This window comes from Schistocerca gregaria, chromosome 1 (genome assembly GCF_023897955.1).
Source record: "Schistocerca gregaria isolate iqSchGreg1 chromosome 1, iqSchGreg1.2, whole genome shotgun sequence".
Classification (NCBI taxonomy): Eukaryota; Metazoa; Arthropoda; class Insecta; order Orthoptera; family Acrididae; genus Schistocerca; species Schistocerca gregaria.
The window spans coordinates 573,429,630-573,448,598 of record NC_064920.1 but is presented as its reverse complement, the minus strand read 5'-3'; the positions used below and the strand labels follow the sequence as shown (position 1 = coordinate 573,448,598).

The following is an 18,969-nucleotide window of genomic DNA, read 5'->3' as shown; positions in this document are numbered from 1 at the left end:
TGTCAACAGCCTCATTTCCTGACAGTGCAACATGACACACCAACATCACAGTGGCTCCGCCAAGAGTGAGCAACTGACAGTTTTCCTGGGTCCGTTGCACTTTGGGATGGGCAGTGTAAAATGTACATAGTCTTTGAAGGGTGCTGAGAGAGTCTGAGCAGAGAATACAATCGAAAAGTCTGTGTCACCGGATGTACTCTGTGGTCTGTTACAGGGTGAAGAGCTCAGCTGCCGGAGACGATATCGAAAGATGTTGGCACCAATGACGAAGGCACACCCGACACCGCAGACAATAAGAGAGCCATCAGAGGAACAAAGGTACTATCCCTAAGTTCCATGCAAAGTTCATGAAACTGAAGGTGACAGAGAGAGAGATTGTTCCTTAGGAAGCGAATGAAGGCCAAGGTAAACATGGGCGGCTTCACGGAGCCAAGGTGGAGGAAGGTTTGCACCCACTGGGAAATTTGCAGGTAGTGTGAAGTTAAGCCACTGGGGAAGTGCCGAAAGCAACTCCAGGAAGTAACAGAGAAGAGGGACGCACCCTACTGGCGATCAAGGGAATCATCGATGGAGGCGGCATAGGATGGGGGACCACGCATGGCATACAAACAGCATGTGTACCTGCTGAGGAGAAAGTGACAGCAGTAACACTGTGGTAGTTCAGCACCTTCAGCATACAGATTCTCAACCAGGCTCATGTAGGGAGTGCCAGTGGCCAAACAGATGCCACGATGGTATATAGTGTTGAGACGACGATGGTGTATAGTGTTGAGACGGCATAAGAGGGATGGACATGCGCACACACACACACACAAACAAAGCACCCATAGTCTAGTTTTCAACAGACAAGGGACCGGTACAAGCGGAGAAGGGTGGTTCAATATGCACCCCAGGAAGTACTATTGAGGGCATGTAGGACACTGAGGGACCGCATAGAGCTAGCTCCCAGGTAAAATATGTGGGAGCACCAAAAGAGTTTACTACTGAGCATGAGCCCCAGCAATTTCATAGTTTCAATGAATGGAAGAGGCAACAGGTCCAAGATGTAAAGATAGTGGGAGAAACCAACTGCACCACTAGAATGTCACACAGACGGTTTTGTCAGTGGAAAAACGAAAGTCATTGTCAATGCCCCAGGTGTAAAGATGTTCAAGACATCTCGAAACACGTCGCTCTGTGAGATAAGTCCATGGAGAACTGCAATAGATGGCAAAACTGTCAACAAAAAGGAAGCCGGAGAAGTCCGGCACGGGCAGGTGATTATAGGGTTAATGGCGATAGCTACAGAGGGTGACGTTCTGTTCGGAACCCTGAGGCACACTAGTTCCCTGGAAAAGGTGTTTGACAAGGCAGAACCCACACGCACCTTGAAAACTAGGTATTTTAAAAATTCCTGAAAGAAACAGTGCAGGCAGCTACAGAAGTCCCATGTATAAACAGTGCGGAAGATACCAGTTCTCCAGCAGGTGTCATACATCACCTCCAAATTTAAAAACATGGCCACAGTCTGGTATTTCTGCAGAAAACCATTCATGACATGAGTCAACAAAGTAACGAGATGGTCAACTGCAGGACGGCCCTCTCAAAATCAACACTGTGCAGTCGTTAGTCTCGAGCCACCATGTCAACTGGGCATGAATCATTCACCTTGCAAACACAGATGGTGAGAAAGATGGGGCAGTAGCTAGAAGGAAGGTTATTGTCCTCACCGGCCTTAGGTATGGGTATGACAGTGGCTTCATGCTAACATCTGGAAAATGTGCCCTCTGCCCAGATGCAGTTGTACATGGGTAATGTCTGGCCCAGGGGCAGAGGATTGGGATGAAGTAAGATCATGTTCTAGCTCGCTCGCAGCAAAGGGGGCATTGTAGCACTCACAATTCTGAGAAGGGAAGGGTATCACTTGAGTCTCCTCCGCTCATTTCTGATGGAGGGAGGCACGGTGATTTGGGAAGAGCTCAAAATATCGGAAAAATGGTGGCCCAAGGTGTTGGAAATAGCAATAGGAGTCACAATGACATCATCTGCTACTGTCATGACAGAAATTAATGGCTCTCTGGGACCAAAATCCATTCGCCAGAGGTTGGCCCACATGACAGAGGAAAGGCTGGAACTGTTAAAAGAACTAGTGAATGAAATCCAGTTAGCTTTTTTGCTATCCCAAAGAACACAATGACACTTTGCATGCATCTGTTTATAATGAATGCAATTTGCTATCATAGAATGACGGTTAAAAACATGGAGAGCACTTCTCCACGTGCGAATTGTGTCACAGCATGCCTCAGTCCACCAACAGAGAGGGACATGCTATGGTAAAGAGGAAGTGGGAGGAATGGAATGTCCTGCAGTGGTAAGGATAATGTTTGTATGATATTTCAAGTGCTCACCACAAGTAGCAGAAATGGGGGAGGTATCTGTCCAATAAGCTAAAGAAAGTCAGCCCTCGTCACATCATATGACAGAGGGACATAAACGGTACATAAGGAAAAAGTCAGGTGAGGAGGGAATAGGCGAACTGCAACGGCTTGAAGATGAGTAGTGACGGAGATGGGTTGACAACGAATGTCATCTCATATGAGCAGCATGATGCCCCCATGAGATGGAATGCCGACCTCAGGGGTAAGGTCAACACTAACCGAGAAAACTTGTTGAAGTTCAAAGCAGTCATGAGGACGCAGTTTTGTTTTCTGAAGGCACAGTACACGGGGATGCTGCAACACTAAAAGCAGCCATATACCCTCTTTGTGGGACTGAAGGCAGCGAACGTTCCATTGAAGAAGAATCACGATGAGGAAGCAATGAAGGGGTGTCACCTCAGCGGTTGCCAAGTGATAGCCTGCGAAGACTTGCTGCTACAGGGCACAGAAGCAGGAGGATCCTGCCCCGTGAGGTCCACAGAAGCATCAGCTAGCTTGTGTTGTCAGTCTGTGGAGTCAAACACAGAAAAATGGTTGGTGGAGTGAACAGGGATATGGAGGCCAGCCGGACTACGGTACCATGCGGCAACACCGTCAGAGAGGATCTTCAAGTCAGCGAAGTAGAAAACAGTTTGCCTTTGTTGGAATTCTTCGAGCCTTTCCAGTTAGCAGAGGAAGACTCGGGTGGAGTTCGGATGGAGGGACATACTAGGTCTTCAAGGGAGTACACCTTCTGTCCTTTCCAGCCTACCGGTTGTGTAGCTGGTTGCTTCGTCCCCTGAGGCGGAGTTTGATTCTGATGGCGTGTTGCACATCTGAACAGGGGGAAAGTGATGCTACCTTGACAATGGATGATTTCACAACCTCAGAGCTGAATTTGAGGTTGCACATCTGCATGGCCATGTCCTTCATGGAGTGAGGGGTAACAAGAACATAACTAGAAGTGCCATGGAAGAATGAAGAGTCTGCGACTAGCCAATAACTTGTGAGTGACTGGGTAAGGCACTTTTTCCTCTTCCCGGACCTCCAGAACAGCCTGCTCATCAAGATACATGGGACAATCCTGAGTGGAGGCAGCATGGCCACCATTGCAGTTGATACAGCGAGGAAAAGGAGGTGGACGATCGCCCTCATGCGCATCCGTACCACAGGTTATACATTTGGCTGGGTGTTGACAAGATGTTCTAGTGTAGTTGAAACGATGACATTGGTAGCAGCACATCAGGTTCGGAATGTATGGTCGGACTGTGATAATTTCATTGTCTGCTTTGATCTTGGCTAGAAGCACCACTCTACCAAAGGCAAGAAAAAGAGTGCGGGTGGGCACCAAGAAGGAATCTACCTTTCTCATTACCAAATACACGGCAATGACACCCTGACCTGAGAGGTAAGATTGGATTTCGGTCTCTGACAGACTATCATGCAGCCTAGTGTAAATAACACCAGGGGGAGAATTCAGGGTTCTATGGGCCTCGACATGAACAGGAGAGCCTAGGAGAAGTGAGGCACCAAGCAGTACGTGTGCTGGGGAATCAGAAGTAGTTTTCAAAAGCAAAGTGTCATTCTGCAAACAAGAGCAGGATTTCACAGGACCGGCATTGGCATCAACAACTCTGTGAATAAGAAATGGATTTACCGTTGCAAAGGACTGACTGTCTTCAGTATGTGAGACCATGAGGAACTGTGGTGCAGCCTGAAGGGTCTTTGAATTGTTAGCCTCATTCCATTTACGTTTCGTAAATATTGGTTGTCAAGATGAATGGTTCATTGCAAGAAAATTCCCCACAACTGCCAGCATCTACGATGGCACACTCCTTCCAACTGGAGGCCCCCTTCACAATAGGACACACCCACCTTAGGTGATTGTTCACACCTCAGGTCACACCTTTCAAACACCTGACACGAGGAAGCGGAGGAACAAGATGAGAAGGGAAACAAAGAAAGGAAAAGGGTACGAAAAACAGTGCTGAAATTGTTCTTATGTCAGCAACAGACATTATGGTACATTCCCAATAACACCGTAGACACGTCCCACAAAGGAGGGGAAAAAGAATAGCGAGGGCTTAGACATGCAGCACAGAAGAGAAAACATGCTGCAATGGCTGGGACCCCGTGGCAGCCAAGCACGAACCCACCAAAGAGTAGTGAGCCCCCTAGGGGCGTGTGCCCTGAAATGTCCTACCTATATCCGTTCCACCCTTCCCATAGTGGTATCCCACCATCCACCGAGCCTCCATTATACTCGTCCATCCCTATGCAGCCCCTGCTCCCAACCCCTTATCTCATGGTTCATACCACTGTAATAGGCATGGATGCAAGGCCTGTCCTATACATCCTCCCACCACCACCTACTCCAGTTCAGTCACAAACATCACCTATCCCAATAAAAGGCAGTGCTACCTGTGAAACCTGTCATGTGATCTACACGCTAAGTTGCAACCACTGTGCTTCATTCTATCAACATTGCATCGACAAACTGTCTGTCCACATGAAAGGCCAAGCTGTGGCCAAGAAACAAGTGGATCACCCTGTTGCTGAACATGCTGCCAAACATGAGATCCTTCATTTCAATGACTTCTTCATAGCCTGTACCATATTGATCCTTCCCACCACCACTAGCTTTTCTGAATTGTGCAGGTGGGAGCTTTCCCTGCAATATGTTCCCATAACCCTCCTGACCTCAATATACATTAGAAATTGTCATCTCCCATCCAGCCCCTTCACTGTTCCCACTCCAGTACTAGACAGCTCTCATTCCTCCATCGCACCCAGTCTTTTTACTTCTCTTCTTTGCCCCCAATTCTCTGCTGCCCTCCATCTAACCTCCTGACTGTACATAACTGCCCACCCTCTTTCCAACTTGTCCTTGTGCACTCCCCAACAGCATGTCACTGTTCGCCACCCCTACCCCACAATCCCTCCCCCTCCCCACCCCAGGCTCCTCCTTATCCCCACCCATTCTCCACTCACATCGTGTGCTGGTGCTGCTGCTTTCAGTGTAGCTTCAGTTGCCTGAGACTGCAGTTGTGTGTGTGTGTGTGTGTGTGTGTGTGTGTGTGTGTGTGTGTGTGTGTGTGTGTGTCATCTAGTTTTGATGAAGGCCTTACTGGGCAAAAGTTATATTTGTGATAGTCTTTTTGTTGTGCCTATCTGCAACTCAGCATCTCCACTATATGGTGAGTAGCAACTTTCCTTTTCACAATATAACTAATAATGCATCAGTTCATTTCACTGATAGTGCAGCACATGTCTCATCATTTGGTCACAGGTACTATGTGATAGGGAATGTAAATAAAGTCTCACACTCTTTGATACTGAAATTTTTTCTAGTGTAAACGCACATGGGGACATAATCAAGTCAACAGTGATTTAACTTAAAACTGACCTCATTAAATCTGGATTCCACTCCTGTAGCACAGGGATTCCTTCAAGAACTTTGCAATTTAGTAGTCTTACAACATGAGCACAAAGCCAGCAACCATACATTACTAACTAGTAAATGTGTTAGATACCGATGAAACTTACACATCAGAAGTGTTTCTGTAGTAAAGTGTTGTTATCTCATTGAATAGTTGCAGAGTGAGAGGAAAAATGTGAACATTGACTATACAGGTGAGATAGAATTGGTGGTAGTAATAGAATGACAAATTGACTTTCTCAGAACTGTTAATTATTTTAAGTTCTTGATAATAAAGGTAACAACATAACAATAGTGATAATAATGGCAGATGCAATATGAGACAATGTAGCTGCTAATGACACATTTGTTGAAAGTTGTGCTATTTTACTTTCCTTTCAATTCCAATTACACAAGCAACAAAACTACAAAAAATCTTTGTAACAATGAAACATTTTTATTTCAAATGACCAATGACCTCACTTGTTTATTTCACATTCTGTCATCAGTTAAATTTTACACTGATGTGAAAAATAAGTTATCTATCCACATACCTATATTCCTCAAAATCTCCTAAATGAGAAGTTGAAGATGGGAAGCAATATATTTTAACATCACTTTCATCAACTTCTTCATAGGCTATCCTGTATATTCCATCTGAAACACAATTATATGCAACTGAGCAAACATGAGTTAACGAAAAATAAAACTAGTGGTTTCCACTATTAAGTACACATCTTCTGTTACTATATTTGTGTTATCTAGTTTCTCAAAACTGGAAACTGTTTCAGTATTAACTCCACTCCAAATGCACAGGCAAGGTATTCCCAAGCATATTCAATAACAGTAATTAATGAAATTCAATATTATTTATAATTTCTTGAACAAGTATTACAAAGAAGTATAACTTGAGTAAATAGCACAGTAAAATCTTCCTAAAATTTAAACATTTAAAATACTGTGCATTCAATCGGATGAATATGACTTTAGTTAAAAAATATTCTGGGTATGTAAGTAGGTCACTGTCTTGTGATATTGATAATATCTCACTCACTGTTGTTAGTTATGTCATTACATGGGGCATTAACTGTAGGAGTATTATATTCAGTTCTTACATACTAACGTTCATCTTGTCTCTATTTTCCACTTGCCAAGAACATTACAAAACTCTTCTCCTGATTTTGAGGTAGTGGTTTGGGAAGGGGGGCAGGGGATGGAAATGCAGTCACATCAATGCTGTTCCCAAACTGCCCAGAGGAGCAACAAAAGCACAGTACACAATATTCTTTCAGCCCTCTCTTTACTGCTGTGTGCAATAGGTTACTCTCAAAATGGCAACACAGATAACAGTAGCCCCATGTTGGCAGACTGCTTATCTCAGTCACCTCTCTAACCATCCACTTGGAAGTAAATGGTTGACCAATGAGTAACTGAGCTTTCCAAGCCTGCAGTCATTATGCTCTATCTATAAAATGCTCTAGTAATCATGAGATAACAGCTCACCCCCAACACCACCACACATACCAGTCTGTGGCTGCCACAAACAACGTGGACTTTTTAAGTGTGTGTGACTTCTCAAAAACATCTTTCATGGAGCTGTAAGCTTCTCTAATTTTGTTGATACTTCAGTAAATCAATTTGATAGCCACTAATCAGGAAAGTTTTTGCACACCTTCACCAACTCCCTGCATGTTTAATACACATTCTCCTCCCAGTTGGTTTTATTTTATACTGCAATAATGTTGTGTATTGTTTATTCTTTTTGAAGCCAATGGTTCAGTACTAATAAAAGTTAAATGGTAGAACACAGTATGTTGTCCTTGACAGTGGATGTTCATCAGAGACAAGGGTATCATCAGGTGTGTCCCAGGGAAGCGTGATAGGGCCACTGTTATTCTCTGTATATATAAATGATCTAATGGACAGGGCAAGCACTAATCTGCAGCTGTTTGCTGATGGTGATGTGGTGTATGCGAAGGTGTCACCCTCGAGTCACTGTAGGAAAATATTAGATGACTTAGACAAAATTTCTAGCTGGTGTGATGAATGGCAGCAGGCCCTAAATGTAGAATAGTGTATGGTAATGCAGAAGAGTGGGAAAAACAAAACCATAATGTCTGATTACAGCATTAGTCTCATCGATTAAATATCTAGATGTAATACTGCCCAGCAATATGAAATGGAATGAGCATGTAAGGACTGCAGTAGGGAAGCTGAAAAGTCAACTTCGTTTGTTGAGAAAATTTTAAGAAAAGGTGATTCATCACTAAAGCAGATCTCATGTAGGACACTAGTGTGGCCCACTGTTGAGTGCCATTTGTGTGTTTGGGATCTCCACCAGGTCAGATTAAAGGAAGACATCAAAGCAGTTCAGAAGTGGGCTCCTCGATTTGTTACTGGTATGTTCTGACAACAAGAAAATATTACGGAGATGCTTAACGAACTCAAATGGCAATCACTGGAGGGAATGTTACATTATTTTCAAGAACCACTACTGTAGAGAACCAGCATCTGAAGCGACAGCAGGATGATTCTCCTGTCATCAACATACACTGGTGTCCAAAATTAAAGCAACAAACAGAAATTTTGCAAGGATGCCTCTATTTTGCCACAAAACAGTATAAACAGGTGATAGTACAGTAGAAACAATGTAAAGAATACAGAACTTAAACAACTGCAGCATGCATAATGGTAAACACAAATGTTGTGGGTTTTTTTCCATCTGAATGGATTTGCACATACATTCCGACAACTGGTTAATGTGCTCAGTATGGGATGTGACCAACTCCGGCAGCAATAAAGGCCTGACAACGATGGGGCACGCTGTGAATTATATCATCAGGCAATTATGTCATGAGGCAATAATGCCCATTCTTCCTGCAGAGCTGCTCGCAGTCTTGGAGAGTTGTTGGTGTATGCTGGCGTGATGCAAGCTGTCTCCCTATAGCATTCCAGACATGCTCTATGGAATTCAAATTGGGAGAGCAAGCAGGCCACACCATATGTGCAATATCCTTTATTTCCAAGAAAACATCAGCCAACCATGCTCTATGAGGTTGAGCATTATCGTCCATCAATAAGAAGCCTGGGCCCACAGCACCTTGCAACAACCGCAAATGAGGTCCCAAGATCTCATCACAATATCTGACAGCAGTTAAACCTTGCTGATTCACCCATGCAATTTCATGAATAGGGGTTTGAGTGGTCAACATTATCCATGGCCACACCATTAGGGATTCTCCTCACATCCCTTGAGAACCACTCTCCAGACTAAATCTGGACTCATCTGTGAAAACAACATTGTCCACTGTTTGGCTGCCTAGGTGGCATGTTGACGACTTGTCTCTAGATACTTCAGAGGTAGACATGCAGCAGGTCTCCTGCAATAAAGGCCACTCTACCAAAGCATTCTGCACTGGAAGGGTGGGGGTGGGGGAGTAGTTGTCTCGATAAACACGTCCGGTGGATGCTACAAGCACAACACTTGTTGCTAAGGCAGTACTGCCATACCCTTACAGCCAAATAATTGTCATCTCTTCTGAAATCGCACATGGTCGGCTCTGCCCTGGTCTTCGGGATACAGCTTTGGTCTGTATACACTGTTGCCACATCCGAGAAACAAGAGAGATTCACACTAAGCCATCAACCCACATCAGTTTACAACTGTCCTGCTTCCTTTCTTTCTGTAGCCCTTGGCTACAGAGTGTCTGGTAGGCATCAACTGTGTGCTATATTGCACTGTCTTTGGCTGTGAACACAGTGATTGTAGATGTGGTGTTACCCAGCAAACACTATGTTGTTTCATAGGTGCTCAGGCGTCATCGTTGGCATTATTGTGCATTGACCAAAATGCCTTCTTCCATGCACAACGTGAGCGTATGGACATCTTGTTGACAGTTTGTATGATTATATCGTGAATTAGACATAGGATGGAGAAATAGCAGTTTGTTGCTGTAATTTTGGACACCAGTACACATTTCATGTGAGGGTAGTGAAAATAAGATTAGAGAGATTAGAGCTCGTATGGAGATATTTAGACAGTTGTTTTTCCCTCACTCTATTTGTGAGTGGAACAGGAAAGGAAATGACTAGTAGTGGTACAAGGTATCCTCTACCACATACCATATGGTGGCTGGCAGATTATGTATGTAGATGTAAAATATATAATTTGTTTCTGAAGTTTCAAGTTTGTTTAGTCACCGACCCAGTGTGCAGGTTAGCACTATTCTTTATGTGGTGATGGTGGGAGGTGGCACACAAGTATCTCAAGCATGTAGTGGGGTTTCCTATATAATCTGGGATCACGTATGCCATTGGTCTTTCTACACATTTGTAAAGTAATGTAGAGCAGCTCTTCATTATTTTCTATTTTCTATCACACACTTCCTTAAAAATAATGCTTCTAGGCTGTATTACTATCTTTTGCTATGAAGGAAGTGTTAAGACAGAATTTAATCGTTTAAAGGCATTAATTGTTGGGACATAAATCACATCTACTCAATGGGCCAACACCCATGGTAAGTTTGTTTCGTTCTAGGGTACAAAAACAACTAGGCTCATAAGTACCCACGTCAAAACTGAACGAAAACAAAGAGAGGAGATAAAATGACTATACGTCAATCCCCCCCCACACACACACACAAAAAAAAAAAAAAAATTGGGACACTGAGAAAGTTCTATAAAATAGGCCATAGATAAACGAAGGTACAGAACCAAAACTTAAATGGCCTTCGCCATATTGCTACGACGGATAACAACTCAAATGCAGTTGACAGCTCACGTGTTGTTTGCTAAAATGGCTGATAATTCAGGCGGCAAGCCCAAATGAAAACATAAACAGTTAAAAGGAGTGCATCCCATCATGAAATAGTGGACAGTTAAAAGTTGGGCGCAATTTGCACAAAGTGGCAATAGCTAAAAAGGCAGTGCCCAATATGCAACCTAGTTACAATGACATCCTTGTGGCGGGAGGGCCGAGAGGAGGTAGTCCAAGCCGCTGGGAGAGGCTTAATAACCTGGAGCTTATTTCCATGAAGGGACGACCAATGGCATTGCCAAAGTGACACCACCTCCTGACAGATAGCAACACAGAGATCATCAGAGGGAATATAAGAACAAGTGGGCTGAGGTATGAGGACTGCAGCCTTGTCAGCAGCCTTATTTCCTGGCAGACTGACATGACCAGAAACCCACATAAACATCACAATGACTCCATCAAGAGTAAGCAAGTGACAGATTTCCTGGACCTGCTGCATTAAGGGGTGGACGGTGTACAGCACACAAAGGCTTTGAAGGGTGCTGATAGAGTATGAGTAGAGGACATAATGGAAAAGTCTGTGTTACCAGATGTACTGTGTGGCCTGTTACAAGAAGAGCTCAGCTGTAAATACTAAGCAGTGTGACATAAGCTTGTACCGAAAAACGTCAACACCAATGACGAAGGCACACCCGACACCACAGCAGTCCAAGAGTCATCAGTGTACACAAAGGTACTACCGCTAAGTACAATGCAGAGGTCGTGAAACTGAAGGGAATAGAACAAGGATGGAATAGTGCCCTTAGGAAGCGAATGAAGGCCAAGGTGAACAAGAGCCACCACATGAAGCCAAGGTGATGAAAGGTTCACACCCACTGGGAAAGTTGCAGATAACATGAAATTAAACTGCCGGAGCAAGAGACGGAAGTGAACTCCAGGAGGTAACAGAGAAAAGGGACATACCCCATACTGGCGATCAAAGCAGTCATTGAAGAAGGAGGCGTAGGATGGGGGACCATCCACGGCATACAAACAGCATGCATACATACTGAGGAGAAAGTCCGGGTGGTAGGACAGCGGTAGTTCAGCACTTCAGCATACAGACTCTCAACTGGACTAGTGTAAAAGGCGATAATGGCCAAATGGATGCCATGATGGTGGATAGTATTGGAACGGCATAAGAAGGATGAACATACAGATACATAAAAGAAGCATGCATAGTCTAGTTTCTAACAGATATGGGACCGGTACAAATGGAGGAAGGTGATTCGATCTGCTCCCCAGGAAGTACCGTTGAGGGCACACAGAACACTGAGGGACCACGTACCGCGGGCTGCCAGGTGAAACACGTGGGAGGACCAAGAATGTATCCTATTGAGGAGGAGTCCCAGGAAGTTTGGAGTTTCAACAAACAGAAGAGCAACAGGCCCAAGATGTAAAGATGGTGGGAAAAATCAATTACGCTGATAGAAATTCATACAAATGGTTTTGTCACTGGAAAACTGAAAGCCATTGTCAATGCTCCATGAGTAAAGACATTCAGGACATCACTAAAGATGCTGCTCAATGAGACACGACTGTGTAGAAGTGCAACAGATGGCGAGTGGGAGACAAGCCATTATACGGTTAATGATGAAAGCAAAGATGATGATGTTCAGAACGGAACACTGAGGCACACCGTTTTCCTGGATAAAGGTGTCTGACAAAGCAGAACCCACACAGACCTTGAAAACTCTGTCTTTTAAAAAATTCCTCAATGCAATGGAGCAGGTGGGCACGGAAACACCACGTTTAGAGAGTATGGAGGATACCAGTCCTCCAGCACTGTCTTAGGCTTTCTCCAAATCGAAAAACCCGGCCACAGTCTGGGATTTCCACAGGAAACCATTCATGACATAGATGTACAAAGGGACAAGATGGTCAATTGCAGAATGGTGCTCTCAAAATCAACACTGTGCAGGGTTAGTAAATTGTGAGACTCGAGCCACCATACCAGCCAGGCATGAATCATACGCTCCATCACCTTGCAAACACAGCTGGTGAGAGAGATGGGGCAGTAGCTAGAAGGAAGGTGTTCATCCGTACCAGGCTTAGGAATGGGTATGACAGTGGCTTCATGCAAATATCCAGGAAATGTGCCCTCTGCCCAGATGGAGTTGTACATATTAAGCACAAAGTGCTTGCCCCCAAGAGAAAGGTGCTGCAACATCTCAATGTGGACAGCATATGGCACTGGGGCAAAGGATTGGGATGAACTAAGAGCATGATGTAGTTCCGTCATAGCAAAGGCAGCATTGTAACACTCACAGTTCTGAGAAGAGAATGGTATCACTTGAGCCGCCTCCACTCATTTCCGATGGAGGAAGGCAGGGTGATAGTGGGAAGAGCTCAAAATTTCCATATAATAGTGGCCCACAGTGTTTGAGATAACAATAGGGTCCACAATGTCATTATCTGCTACTGTCAGGCCTCAAATTAGGGAACGTATCTTGGTTCCAGAGAGCTGTCAGAGGTTGGCCCACACAATGGAGCAGGCAGTGGAACTGTTAAAAGAATTAGTGAATGAAATACAGCTAGCTTTTTGCTATCCTGAAGAATGCGATGACACTGTCCATGCATCTGTTGATAATGAATGCAGTTTACCATCATAGGATCATGGTTAAAAATGCAGAGAGAACGTCTCCACATGCAAACTGCATCACAGTATGCCTCAGTCCATCAAGAGACTGGTACACAGTGCGGTAAGGAGGAAGTGCAAGGAATGGAACATTCTGCAGCAGTAAGGATAATGTTTGTAAGATATTCCACCTGGTCATCACGCCTAGGGAAATCTTGCTCGTCGAATGTCGCCAGGGAAGAGTAAAGCCTCCAGTCAGCCTTAGTAAACTGCCATTTGCTTGTGAACGCAGGTGGCGTAGGTCTCAGCAAACTGAGAGCAAATGGGAAATGGTTGCTTGAGAAGGTGTCAGATAGAATGACCACTCGAGATGATGAACCAGCTACGCAGCGCAGAAGGGTAGGTGCAAATGTGAATAGGTGTGTGACGAGTCTGAAAGGAACGTGGGTGCTCCTCTGTTAAGGCTGAAGAGGTTAAGTAGAATAAGAAGGTCAGCCAAGAGGACACCTCTCAGGCAGGTTCTGGGAGAACACCAAAGGGGATGGTATGTGTTAAAGTCAACGAGCAGCGTAAATGGGTGAGGCAGCTGCCAAAAAACTGGAGGAAGTCTGTCCTGGTGACATCAAATGACAGACAGATATAAATGGTACAAATGGAAAAGGCCACATTAGGAAGGAAAAGGTGAAATACAACAGCTTGGATATGGGTAGTCAGAGAGGTGGGTTGACAATGAAAGTCATCCAGTATGAGCAGTGTGACTCCCCCATGAGATGGAATGCCGACTTCAGGGGGCAGGTTAAAACAGACTGGGAAGAAATGCGAAAGCTCAAAGCAGTCGTGAGGATGCAATTTTGTTTCCTGAAGGCAGATTACAAGTGGACGTTGCGATTCTGAAAGCAGCTGTAAATCCTCTTTGTTGGATTGAAGGCAGCAAACATTCCATTGGAGTAGAGTCATGATGCAGTAAAAATATGAAGCAGTGTCACCTGGACAGCTGCCAAGTGCCAGGCTGCAAAGACTTGCTCCTACAGGGTACAGAGGCAGGAGAATCCTTATCCCTAAGGTCCAATGAAGAATCGGCTTGCTTGGTGCTGTCAGCCTACGGAGTCCAATGCTGGAAAACAGTTGGTGGTGGGCTTCGGCAACACAGAGGCTGGCCAGGCGAATGTATCAGGTGGCAACAACATCGAAGAGGATCTTGACATCGGCAAAGGGAAAGATTGTGTGTCTTCGATGGACTACTTGAGCCCTTCTGGTTACAAGAGGAAGACTAAGGTGTTGTTTGCCTGGAGGGATGTAGGAAGTCTTCATGGGAGTATTCCTTCTGTCCCTTCCAGCCTGTCGGTTGTGTGGCTGGTGACTTCATCCCGTGAGCGAGAGTTTGATTTCTAGTGATTTCTTGTTGCACAGCTGGATGAGGGGACGGCAATGCTACCATGACATTGGGTGATTTCTCAACCTCGGAGCTGAATTTAGGTTGCATCGCTGCAGAGCCAATGTCCTACATGGAGAAAAATTGAGTGAGATGTAGCAAGAACAGCACTGTAAGTGCCAGATGGTAGAATGCATGGCTTGCGACTAGCCAATAACTTGCGAGTGTCTGGGTAAGGAACTTTTTTGTTTGCCTGGATCCTGGACAGCCCGCTCATCGGGATACATGGGACAATCTCAAGAAGAAGTGGCATGGTCTTCATTGCAGTTGATATAGTGGGGAGAAAGTGGCAGGCAATCACCCTCGTGTGCATCCCTACCACAGGTTACACATTCGGATGGGTGTTGACAAGTCATTCAAGTGTGGTTGAAACAATGACACTTTTAGTAGCGCCTCGGGTTCGGAATTTTCGGTCAGACGGTGATAACTTCATAGCCTGCTTTCTTCATGGATGGAAGCACCACTCTATCAAAGGCGAGAAAATGATAGTGTGGACACTAAGAAGGCATCTACCTTTTTCATTGCCCAATGGATGGCAATGACAGCCTGATTAGAGAGGTATGTTTGGATTTCAGCCTCTGTCAGACGATCGAGCAGCCTAGTGTAAACAACACCACAGGCAGAATTCAGAGTTCTATGAACCCTGACATGAATAGTGTAGCCATGGAGAAGCAAAGTGACAAGCAGTTGTTGTGCTTGAGAATCAGAACTAGTCTCCAAAAGCAAAGTGCCGTTCCGTAAACGAGAGCAGGTTTCACAGGGCCAGCAACTGCATCAACACCTTTTTGAATAAGAAGATGGATTTACCATTGTTAAGGACTGACCATCTTCATTACGTGAAACCACGAGGAACCATGGTGCAGCTGGCAGGGTCTTTGAATCATTAGCCTCATTCCGTTTACATTTCGTACACGTTGGTTGTTAAGATGATTGGCTCATTGTGACAAAATCCCCTATGATTGCCAGCATCTGTAATGGCGTGCTCCTTCCAACTGGGGACCCCTCCATAAGGGGGTGCACCCGCCTTAGGTGATTGTTCACACCTCAGGTCACACCTCTCAAACACCTGACACAGGGACCGATCAGCAATTTGGGAAGGTAGCAGCTCAGGCAATAGCCCCTCCCTGGCCTGGCCTGTACCAGGGGGTACGTGCAGACCCTACCTGTCGACCCAGGGCTGGGAATTCTGCATTACCGAGTCACCTGTTACACATCAGACGCAAGGACTGGCATTCAGGAGTGCACAGGGAGGAAGAAAAAAAAGAGAAGCCTCAAATGCCAAAGCAAAAGAAGTATAGGAGAAGGTGAACGAAAAAAGGAAAAGGCAATGAAAAACAGTGGTGAGACTGTTCTTAAGTCAGCTACAGTCAATGCAGAACATTCCAGGAAACATACCTGACATGTTCCCCAAGGGAGGGAAAAAGAACAGCAAAAGAATAGACATGCAGCATAGAAGGGAAAAGATGCTGCAAAGGCTGGGGCTGGGGCCCCAAGGTAGCACAGTTTTGATTTGTGGCAACTTTCATCTATCACTCTTCAGTATAATGTAGATGTTCGTTTGATTCCGCATCCAGAAGAGCTACTGGCTAAGTTATCAGGTGACCAGTTATATCCTAAGATAGCTTTAGCTGCTGCTCATGTATTACCCTTATATGTGGATTCAAACAGTTTTACAGCAGTTAACATAGCTTTCAGGCAATCGATATAATATGTTACCTCAGAATAAAAAGAGTCTTGGTTGCAAAGTTATTTAAATCAATGACTTGTTTCACAGTTTTGGGGCAACATCAGAGAGTCTATAAAAACAACAAGGAGCCAATGAATTAGAAACAAACAGTGAAAGGGGCATGGCTGTATCTTGTATGACTACACAGATAAAATGAACTAAAAGTAATAGAAACTTACATAAAAGTAGCTGGATATCTGACCCAACCATAATAAAGCCATGTAAAATGGGAAATGGACACAACACTAACTGGATCTGTAATACACTCATCATAAATACATATAAAAAGCAAAGTGGACCTACCCAGTGCATCATCAAGAAGGTACAAGAAAGTGGTGGAAACATTTCAACCAACATCACATGTTACCCTGAGCACACCAGCTGACTCGACCACAGTAGTACAGAATAGGGCTACACTTACAAAATAAAAGCAGTATGAGCCACACACAGCACAATGTATGTTTGGCACGCACAAAAATATTACTGTGGCAGATCAAGAAGCAAAGATTGTGTATAGTGAAACAAGGTGACCAAGTGGCATACGTGACCGACGTAAGGCACATTTACAAAATACAAAAACTACATAAGACTAATAACATTAAGATGCATGTGTGCAAAACATGTGATATACTGGCAGTCTTCTTTTCTTTTAACTATGTCCATTTTGCATTTTATGATGGATGGATTACGTATCCAGTTACTGTTACATCTGTTTTCATTTTGTAAGGCTTTATTATGGATGGGTTACACATCCAGCTACTTTTATACAGGGTGTATCATAATTAATGGCATAAACGCACACAGTTGAAAGTACACAATACTAGAAGCAAAAATGTCTCAGTAAACATAGGGTCGAAACTGCATACCTTAAGAGCTATGAGCAATTTTTCATCTTCAATACTGTGAAGCAAATCTCTTTTACTGCAGGTTCTTTGCTTTCCATATTTTGCGAAGTGATAATATGGGCCAAAACAAGAAAAAAATGTCCAGTAAACAGAGCTTGCAGTAGAAGAGATTTCCTTCACAGTAACGAAGATGGAAAATTGCTCATGCTCTTAAGGTATGTATTTTCAAGCCTATGTTTACTGAGACTCTTTTCCTTCTAGTATCGTGTACTTTCAACTATATGTCTTTACACCATTAATTATGATACACCCTGTGTAAGTTTCTATTACTTTTAGTTCATTTTACCCGCATAGTTGTACAAGTGAGGACCATGCCCCTTCCTCTGTTTCTAATTGATTTTATAGACAATCTGATGATGCACCAAAAGTGTGAAACGCGTCACTGATATTAAATAACTTTGCAATCAAGCCTCCTTTTATTCCAAAATAATTTGAAGCTGCCTGCTGTAGCACCCTGCCACAAACAAATGGAAAGAAATTTTAACTTTTAAAGATATGAGTGCTACAACAACATTTCAAAAATACATAGAGCAGCTTATAGAGGGTGTACCACAATCTGGGAACAATCTGAATGACAATCGCGAAGTCCACCCAGTCGCAACAACTCAATAACTTATAACGGCTACCTGAGGGACACAAGAGATAGTGGGCTCAGATTGATATCAAGCAAGTATAGTTTTTCTAACCAATAGTTCAACACTTCAACCACATACTGAGCAAAGATAGTCTCTGGTATATACACTGAAGCAATTGGTAATCTCCTGCACCCAAAAATTTGAAATTGTTTCCCTTGATCTTTAACAAAACAGCTTATTGTGGCGTTGTACTAAATACTGTGCAGATATAATGATCCCTCCTCCAGCTTCTAAGAAAAAGTGAGTCAAATCTCATTGAATTCCCATATGTTGTGCAGGATTCTTGAAGGTAGAAAACTGTTTGCCCCCTGCATGTCCACATTCACATCAGGGAAGCATTTAGTCCTAAAGAGATATGCTTTGCAATTGGAATGGGTGCTGCACTATCACATGAGTCCCCCATGACAGCACATTGCATCCATATTACTAAATGGCTATTGCAGTTCACAGTTCCAGTTTCAGGTTGCCTATCTAACAGTCTCCAGAGGAAAGAGACATCACCTTTCTCAATATTTCACATAGTTACTGACCAAATTTAAAAATTTTAAATGCTATCAATCTACTTATTAAGATATATAATCTTATCTTTAAGTAAGACAAGTATTACAGTAAGGAATTGTGTGTGTGTGCGCACCTCGAGGCAGCGTTCCTCACCATGAACATATACCCAGGTTATAATGTTTCAGTATTTTAGATTGAAAGCGTTTAGTGACTTGCAACAAACTTTACACATAATTTCGAAACCATTCTTAACTGTTTCTCATTTACATGCCTAACATCAAATATCTAACACATTAACTCATTTGTAAAGTATTTAGAAGCTGTTTTATACATGGGAGTTCGGTTCCTTAAACAATCAATGGTTTACTGGTATGCATCTGTAACACTAACAGTGGGACAGGTGACATGGCCAAATAGGAAATGAGGCACTGTCTTATTTATAGTATCAACAGAGTCAACATTTTCTAGTTTACAACAAAAGCACCATGCTCAGTGAATACAAGCTGTAGTTTTACTTTTTGACCCCCATACAAACCTATCACATAAGACAGTGAAATGACTGCAGTGGTGGGGACCATTTCTG

The 18,969-nt window shown here is 43.7% G+C and overlaps 1 protein-coding gene across 2 annotated transcripts in view; it reads right to left on the bottom strand.

The window, feature by feature from the left end:
* LOC126356558 (dipeptidyl peptidase 9) overlaps nucleotides 1-18,969 on the bottom strand; it is a 196,461-nt gene that overhangs the window by 121,012 nt on the left and 56,480 nt on the right. For both annotated transcript variants that reach the window (XM_050007380.1, XM_050007381.1), the window contains one exon: nucleotides 6,369-6,471. In XM_050007380.1, coding sequence (XP_049863337.1) covers nucleotides 6,369-6,471 — 103 coding nt within the window. The remainder of the gene's footprint in view (nucleotides 1-6,368; nucleotides 6,472-18,969) is intronic.